Consider the following 9,815-nt stretch of genomic DNA (forward strand, 5'->3'; position numbering starts at 1 on the left):
TTTAATGGTTTCAGATCATCGGCACTTCCGCTGCATTATAGTTTGTATATTTTTGCAAGACACTACACGCACTACAAAGTAATTAGAGGAAGTTTTCGCAAAAACCTGGATTAATCCAAATCCCAATCTTGATGGCCCAGAATTCGGGAATCAACTCCAACATACTATAATAGTTCATATACGCACAAAACTGCTCAATATCTACCACCATGGCAAGTTTGCCAAAATCGGATGAGATTCGTCGATCGCGTACGATATTATACTAGTCTTTGCGATTTATTTTGTTAAGCAAAATCAAATGGACGAAAGATAAGAATGAAGTTCATTTACGCTTCACAGAGATGAGACAATACAACATTAATACCTTTTGAAACCGGGAATAGAGATTTGGGAGAGCGTGTGTCACGACGGATATGTTTCCCTATAAAATCAATTGTATTATTCGTTCGAAAGTTATGACTGGTAAGTGACTCTTAAAATGCTTGCAAAACATTTTAACCTTTATACATTTTTGTTATCTTTAATGTAAGAAATTTAACTTTACGTTTTCTTTATACTTTCTCTTCAGCTTGAAACGTTTTGAAGAAACAGGCCTTCTAACGCGCCTACGGAAGAAATATTTCCAAAAGTTAAACGACGATGAGCTGTGTGCTGAGAAAGGATTCTCGAGCGTCGACCTTCATCGTGTGTCAATGATATACCTGATGTATGGATCAGCCGTCCTGGCAGCTGGGTTTTTCCTATGTTCTGAACTATGTATTACAATTCTTTGGCATCGAATACGAGAGTCATGCATATCGAGACGACGATGTTCCCGAAAGATTAACGTTAAAAATTCTGTAGAGAAATCACCGAACAGACCTGTCCTGAATTCAGCTTTTTTGCGATATCATGCATCAATTATTTTACCTAAAGAATTCTCTTCGGGTTTATCACAAAAATCTTTACTTCAAACGAATTTTCGTAGACGCCATTCACCTTCAAATTGTAATCGTAGGAAAGCCTCCGACATTTCACCAATAAATGAATGTGTTGAGGATGACATTGATAAGTATTCAACTCCGGTTACCACTTCATTAAGTCCCGGTGCTATAAGTCCACCACGTACTGAATTACTAGAACTCGGCGACAATACAAGATACTCACTTGTTACTAAATTTGATATATAAGACATTTTGCACCATACGGTAACCACTGTAACCACTGTTTAGATTAAGTTTAAATAATTTTGGATCCTTAATATCTCTTACCGCATAGATCTGTAATTTTGGTACAATCCGTAGAAAAAACCTGCAACATGGGCATGTAAGTTTATTATGAAACGACGAAGTCTTTTGTTCCAAAATAAGTGTGCAGGGGAGGACACCGAGGTTTATCCTGGCGTGATTCGTACCACTTAGACGCTATGTTGATTTCCTGTGCTGTTAGGCATAGGTTCACAATAAACTTGTATGCTCATGTTGCAGGTTTTTTGCTGCGGACTGTACATAGAAATATAGAAAGAAATAACATACTGAGCAGAAACTAATACGGAGACTTCTAACTTCAGGCAACATAGACATTTGAATAGAATTACAGTACAGTATCATACCAAGTTCAGGCACGAAAGGGTACCCTTTGAAGCTTGAAAATTATTAAAATTGATAACTTTAGATAGTTGAATCAACAAAAGTAGAGTTGTTTTAAGTATGTAAGTGTTTTTATAATGGATTTTCTTGTACGATAATAGGGAGACATGTGAAGAACTGAGAGCCAGAGCGAGTCTTATCTATTTTCACGAAAACAATAAAGTCAAGAATTAAATTTAGTTTTTTATAACGATTAAATTCCTGATCAATGTTGTTATATTCATTATAAATCCGTAGGAGGTATGAGATAATTCTACAAGTCATAGACATTTAAAAGTCAGTAACAAGATAATATTTACTCAGGGTCCGTTATAAGTGGAAAATGAATGATTCACGGGCCTTCACATATTTTCTGTGCCTATCAGAAAAAAGTCAATTAAAGACACATTTTTCATGACGTTGAAACTTTCAATTTTTGTTGGATAGATTTGTAGACGCACATTACAGATAACATCTGTATGGAGGATGAGTAATTTGTTTTGATGATTTTTATCTCATAGAAAAGTTGTGGATGTTTCCTTAGGAGTAGCAATATTAATTACAAATAATTTGAAATTGCAAATCTAACCAAATACAGTGAAACCTCTACTAACGGACACCTCTATAAAGCGGACACCTCTCATAACTGACATATTTTGTAATCCCCAAACACTGTAATAGGAAAAACCATGTTGACAAACCTCTCTAAAGCGGACACTCTCTAGTACGGACACGGACAGTCTTTTCTGTCTCTTATAGGTATTATTTACCTCCATATTACGGACACTTTCTCTAGAAACAAGTTGAAAAATACAGAAAAAATACATTTTCAGAAATGCATACATATATCACCAAGGAAACATTGTAATAACATTTTTCCTTATCAACTGGCTGTTCAGAAATTCAGATGAAGCGTCTTTGTTTAACAACACCTTCATATCCTTTGCTTGCATTCCACTCCCACCCAACCTGTTTTAGAATCAAGCGATTGACAGTTGCCTGCCATTCGGGATGACACGTCATTTTACTGTTTTGCTGGAATCAAGCAGAAGACATGTTTGGTAATTTTTGTTCTCGTATTCGCATATTGTCTTAGTGCCTCTATTTGTAGACGGAAGCAATAAGGTGTAAGTTGTTGTGAGCTTTCGAAATGCCACGAGAAGCGCTAATGTTAAAATCGAATTGATTGAATTTTCGAAGAATACTGAGGTGTGCGAAGGATAGCTGAAAATTTTTGTATCGGTAAAACTCAAGCACCTGAGATCATATAAAACCTAGACAAGTTAATAAAGTTGTGGTGTGAAAATGACAATGAAAATTGTGTCTCATTGCTTTGAACAAAGTTGGTGTGCAAGTGAATGTTTTTATAGAGTGCGGAATGAAAAAGAAAATCCTGTGTTAGAGTCGATGCTAAAAGCTAAGAATTTAGAGGTAGCAACAGAAATGAATGTTTCAGATTTCAAGGTCTCGAACGAGTGGTTAGAGAAGTTTCGGATTAGACAAAATTTCTTTCAAAGCGATTTGTGGAGAATCCGCAGATATCGACATGCCCACAGTCATAGAACGATTTGATAAATTACCTTCAATAGTTTGTACTTACATATCACCTTATTTACTAATTTACGTAAGAAGATATCGAAACCTCTCTAAGACGGACACCTCTCTATAGCGGACAATTTTTGATTCCCCACGGCTGTCCGTTTTAGAGAGGTTTCACTGTACATGAATTAAACATTTGAGAAAATGACAATATATCAATGATAACATTTGATAAAAGTATTGTTAATATGCATATTTACAAATAGTAGATGAGAGGAGTTGGGTGATGTATATTCCATTTCAACATATTTCTAATGAAGTTATATATTGTGGTTAACCTTCATAATTTGTTTTAAATACTACTCAATACTACTCATAAAATTGAATTTAAGATTGGAAAGAGCTTGGTGCTCTTTTATATTTACATTTTTGAAGAACTAAATTTGGTTATTTTTTCACATTTATGATTTCTTGGTTGGATTAATTCTTATGGAAAAGGTAATTTTGTATTCCATGAAACCAGGCATATACTCTACTTCGAATGAAGAATGGCAACTTATAATTCTGTCTGTGAACACAGCATTAGCACTGAAATTTGCTACTAAGTTTGTTGAGCTCATTTTCAGTTTTCTATTTCCATTCGAAATATTCCAGTTAAATCTTATATGGTCTTATGAATAAAATATTGTCTGCAGCTCTGAAGATTTAGTTTTGGCCCTGAAAAGGAGTGTTGCAAAATTACATTTTTAATTAAGCCAATATTATTTTCATCCTGTTGTATTTTATGGTTGAAATGTAGATTCTTTAGAAAGAGACTAGAATTCTAAACTATTTATATTCCAAACTTACATAGTTTCTTTGAATATAAAAACTATCATTGACAATAATCCGACTGAAAAAGTAATTATTTCTAACTGTAAGTAGAATTGATAACTGATTTTGTAAGTGCAACTGTTAAGTCGTTCACCAAAAAGGAAGTGAAGAATAGATCACAAATTCAAAACGTCCTGAATTATGTGTATACAGTGAAAACTTCTTTTAAATTCGACAGAACTCCTTATATGTGAATTGGACTTCAGGTTAAAGGGCTTGGTTTCTATGTAAATGAAAAGATTTCCTAGGCCAATACACGGATGCAATAAGTTTAATGGTGTTGAACGAGATTTTAAGAGTTCTGGAGTTAACTCCAATTTATTATGTCAAATTTTGACTACTTTTAGTTTCACATTATAAATACGGAAAGATTACTTAAAAATAACACAGCCACACAAAAACAAAAGTGCTGTGCACCGGACCTCAGAGTAATGATTTGATGTATTTAGCTACACAGAATCCAAATTTCGAAGAAGCCCCAGGCGATCGATCGTGTTAAGTTTTTATCGGCGAGAAACTTTAGCGATTTTAGATGGGGAGGATACACGTAACACAGCCATACAAAAAAAAATCTGTGCAGTATCCCATGGTATGGATTCAATGTATTTTGCTACACAGAATCCAAATTTTGAAACCCCAAGAAGATGGACCGTGTCAATTTTGTTTTACGGACGAAAAACGTATGTGCTCTCTTACGTACCAAAATTTGCTTAAGATTTTTGCCCATAAAAAACAAATTGACACGGTCGATCGTCTTGGAGTTTCGAAATTTGGTTTCTGGGTAACAAAATATATCGAGTCCATATCCTGGGATTCGGTGCACAGAACATTTATTTTTTGTGTGTGGGTGTGTAATTAGATTAATTACAGATACTATTTTATGAATAATACAGTCTTGTTCAGCAGTTCAGTGTTTTATTTCTAACATCCTAGAATATAGTGCTATTGTCCGGAAACAATATCTGGATTATAGAATGCGGATGATACGTTTCTTTGGACGTCCACCACACACAAACACATCCCGTGTTTTGAAATAACGTAAACGATTCACCCGACTACACCACATATTTCCAGTCATCAGCGATCCACATTGCATGTTTGCGGTACCACTGGTGTCGTGCTAAAGCAATATGATCCCTTATCAGCGGTTTTTCCGGCGCAGCCCGCTCCCACATGTCCACGTCAAATAACGCGCTACTAATTGATTGTCGACACAAGCTTTGTGAGGTGCTACTTGGGTTCTCCCATCTACAAGTATTACAATTCAGTCTCATGACGGTTCTGAGTGGCAATCCGTTATACAATGATCGACGGGACCTGGTACTGAGAGCTTTCTTCAGAAACCTTTATTCCTCTTTGCCGACATGGTTTTTCTGTGAATTTTGAAGGTCGTCATCAACTTCGACACTGTCTTTCGCGATATACCAACTCATTCACCACTTTCGGAACGCTCGCAGCACATAACTGATGGCCGACAATTCGTTCTCCTTGAAAACCAGAGATGTCATCTATTTTTCACTTTCACCGTCTGCTCAGTAAACTGCTCGCTGGCGTTCCACCACTGCTCCTCACGTTGTATGGAGTTTGCTCTAACGCACCATCGAGATCTGGCGTGTTTTCAGCTCTAGGTACCTCCATTAAATTAATAAGTAGAGCTCCTTTGTGCCTAACGTAGATAGTGTACGCACCTTTGCGTAGGAACGTCCGGTTCGACTTTTGGTATGAGCACATGTGATTCAGATCCCACTTTAAGCTATAGCTTTACGGCTCATCGCTGCTAAAAGGGACGCTAAACTCAAATCGAACAAACTAAATTGATAAGTATTTCTAACTTTTACGTTATTTAAGGATAGTACAGAATTAGGTATTAGATTTCTGGGCTTCGTCATCTACTATGGCCATGTTAGATCATCACACATATGAGGGATGACGTCCCACGGCGATCCCACTGCCCGCGTAATTGGAGAGGAAGAAAAAAATGAGGAGGGAAGTGGGCTGAGACTATTATGTTAGGTGCCATCCCGGCATTTTCCTGGTGTGAACGAGGGAAAACCAGGAGAAACCTCACTCAGGATTGCTGGTCTGAAAAAGCTGTTACACCTTTTCGACCCAATGTCTCCACCGAGAATCGAACCCGGGGCAGCTCGCACCATACACAAGAGTGTTAACAACTATGCTACGCGGGGCCACAGGTTAGTGCAGAACAAATACACGTATTGCACAGGTACAAAACTAGAATTGTCTACATGTGTATGAGCCACGGCACACGTACATAATTAGGCGAAATGTTTTTATGGCGCTGGAATGCATCTACAACCGCTCTTTTGAACAAGTGAGTCCCAATAGTACGCTGCTTGTGTGGCTTTTTTCTATGGGAATTTAGGTAAGACAACATTTTCGTCCATCATGATTTAAATGACTTTGAAACAATGTATGCACTGGCATATTTAGGATTTTGTTTCGGGAGGAGGGGCTATGCAGAACAAGTGAATAAGTACTTAAGGTTTTCCTTTTGGATGCCAACAAATTTTAATAAAGTTGTGGACAAATTTATTTACAAGGTATCATATAACAAATTTATTTCGGGGGGCTTGAGCCCGATAGCGACTCCTCTAAATACGCCACTGAATGTATGATTAGAGTTGTGTGAGGTGTAGATTCACACATATTATTCCGGGAGCGGAATGAAATAGGCTGTGGTCTCGATGCATCTTGCGACAAAATTAACATCTATTCAAGTCTGTAAGTTATCGGCACTAAAACGTCGATATTTGCTTTCTAAAAGTGTAAAGTGATTCCTATGTTAAATAGTATTTTTGAATTTTTTGTTCCACAATGCATTCTTTTAAGCTAGAGGAGGCGATGAGAAGTGAAGATTGACGGGAGTACATAGAGAAAACCCACGGACGCAATGTTATCCACCACAAGCTTAATTGGATGGGGAGCAAAGCAGAGATCCCACGCACCAGAGATAAGTACTCAGTGAAGCCATATCTAGCATCTTGGTGCTAGATCTAGCATAATCCACAAGCATTTAGCATCTAGCATCTTGAGTTTAGCATCCTGGCCAAATCTAGCATAATTTCATTTTACCCTTTGTTAAAAGGAAAAAGAACGAAAATTTAGATGGTTTAAAGACCGTCGGGAATTATTCCTTTTAGTTGAAGAGATGGTTGGAGCAATGAAACCAGTCAGTATTTCTGCGGCTGTAATTTTTTGTTGAATTCAGAGCAAAGGCAAATGTTCAAAAACAGCAAACGTGACTGCAAAACATATTTACTTACCCATAGTTTTATTATTGCCAACTGACACCTGAATATGTGATTATCTGGGATGTTTCTGTTCCTTTCAATTTACAACTTGAGAGGGGAGGGATTTGAGCGTCAGGGGACAACTAGTAATACACTAAAAGAAATGCTTCAGGGCTGTGTCGGAAGCGGCATGTTGTATATATATTTCTTAAAATGTTATCCATTCATAAAATATAAATTCGACCATCCTCCCCCATAACGTGCCATTTATCATCATTCCTAACAGCGTCATATTAAATTTGTACATGAATACTGTTAATAACTTTATTAAAATAATGAAGGTAAGTAGGGACGTGTCTTTAAAATTAGCTAGGAAAGATAATTTGAAAATCTGGCATAATTCACAAAAATCTAGCATAATTCAGACCCGTGTTTGGCATCATCGCGAGTCTCGAGTGTGACAACCCTGTAAGTACTCTACATCACGGAGCCCAGTTCCCCCATGATAACGTGAAGAGTTCTGGATATGCTAAAGCGTTCGTCTATATCTTTTGTGGTAGTCCTAAATGAAATTTTGTTAAAGCATTTGTAAATAATTAACAAGTTGTATGAAATATTAACTATTAAACAATTTTTTGCATGTAAAAATAAATCTAACTAATGAAATGTATGTAAGATATAAACAGTACTTATCGCATTGTGTTTATAAGCTCAGTGAAAACATATAGCTCTTATAAATACAAATATTAACTAAAAATAATATGAATGAAAAGTTTGTTGTTCATGAATGAAATACAGACTTACCTTAAAAAGTTGTACCAATTTGTATTAATAATTAAAAAAATTATGTATATACTGCGTGTACAGTACAAATAGGATATGTACTTATCAGCTTCTTTATTATCTATTAGAGAATAATAGCTTCTAAAAGTGGTACGAAAGAAAATTGTATTTTACGTTTCGGGAACTAAGTAAAGAGACCAACAATGCATCAATGTGCTAATAAAGTTTAGTGTAACAATATAAACAGAGGTTAGGAATTGTAAGCATTTTATAAACAAATACTATCGTAGACATTATATTTCAACAAATTGATTTGAGAGCTTGTCAAAGAGCAGATGTCATGTATTTCTGGTAAATTTTCTAGAAAATATTTGTAGCCTACGTAAAATGTGGCCGTTCATAAAGCTGAACAACTAATAACAATAGTCCAAAGTTCCCTGTAATCACAAGGAAAACAAACATAAATGCAATAAGATTTATACAATTCGAAACTCGCTAGATTGAATTTGAAATATGATGGTTTATTAAAAGATGAAACGGCTTCATCGTTTTTTTTAAATCCTAATTTTTTGCACACGACAAGACTCATAACACAATTTAAAGCAAAACCACATTTAGGCTACTGTAGTGCCCTCCTAGTCAAATATTTAAATATCATTCTATTTTCGTGCGTATTTCCAGTTTTGACCTGCGGGGAGTACTCGCCTCGAACACACCGGCATAATGCCTCCTATTCCACTTTACACAGAAGCCCTGTCTTATATAGGTTCTGCTTGAGAAATGGAACATTATACTTCAATCCTTTGGTTTATATCACATTTAGGATTTTCTGTTTCAGAACTCACGGAAATCCCATTGAATATAGTGCAGTTTCTGGATTTACTTGGAATGTTATTCACTTTCAGGACTCTTCTGGAAAAACAGCAGGAGACAGATTTCAGTCAGTGAGATTATTTGAGGAGGCCACGGCGTCAATTGTCTCATTGAGTTGAGAAGCATATGCTTTTTAATAAACTATATGCTGACATAATGTAAAGAAAACCTCATCACTGTTATGTTGGTGGACTATCTTGAACCCTTCCGGCAAAACTTGAAATGATGTACGGGTTTAACTGTACTTAGTGTTAACCTTAGGATATAAAATTAGAAAGGAGGTACGAACAGCATTACTTCTTCCCTTCCTGCTTTAATCTTTCCCATGGGCTAATGAAAGATATATCATTCTAAACACGTGAAGAAGTATACCAAATATGATTTCTAACAGTGTTTCTTAAAAGCAATTTTAGAAGTCATGGAAGTTCAATAAATAAATAAATAAATAAATTACACAATTCTATGCGTCTATGTCCATAATTTATTACGGAAGTGAATTTACTTTTGCGTCAAAAACAATTCTGTCTAAGAAAATTTCTATAACATGTAGAAATTAAGAATTTGAAACACTCGCTATGTACACACACTAAATACTGACTTTGGGCAACATTTTCAATCGAATTTCTTAGAAATAAAACTGAAAATTGTATTTTTTATATAAAGTGTAAAAATAATAAAATATTTTTAATTCTGTAGCTATCTGTAAGAGAACTTTCTTTTCTTGTAATGTTTAATAATTTAAGACATTGAAAGGAATCTAAACAAATTTGAAAAGATAAAGCTTTAGGGATTTGGAAATAACTTAACTTTGCTTTGGAAATAGTTTGCTTTCAAATTTACTACAACTTTTAAATTCATTTGTGTAAAATACAGTTTATAAATTAGGGAC

The 9,815-nt window shown here is 35.5% G+C and overlaps 1 protein-coding gene across 1 annotated transcript in view; it reads left to right on the plus strand.

The window, feature by feature from the left end:
* The window catches only part of LOC145672552 (putative glutamate receptor), a 41,167-nt gene extending 39,998 nt beyond the window's left edge, over window positions 1–1,169 (plus strand). The window contains exon 6 of the mRNA XM_081741710.1: window positions 569–1,169. Coding sequence (XP_081597836.1) covers window positions 569–1,169 — 601 coding nt within the window. The remainder of the gene's footprint in view (window positions 1–568) is intronic.
* Window positions 1,170–9,815: the final 8,646 nt, after the last annotated feature.

This window comes from Thermobia domestica, chromosome 16 (assembly GCF_964235325.1).
Source record: "Thermobia domestica chromosome 16, izTheDome1.hap1.1, whole genome shotgun sequence".
Taxonomy (NCBI): Eukaryota; Metazoa; Arthropoda; class Insecta; order Zygentoma; family Lepismatidae; genus Thermobia; species Thermobia domestica.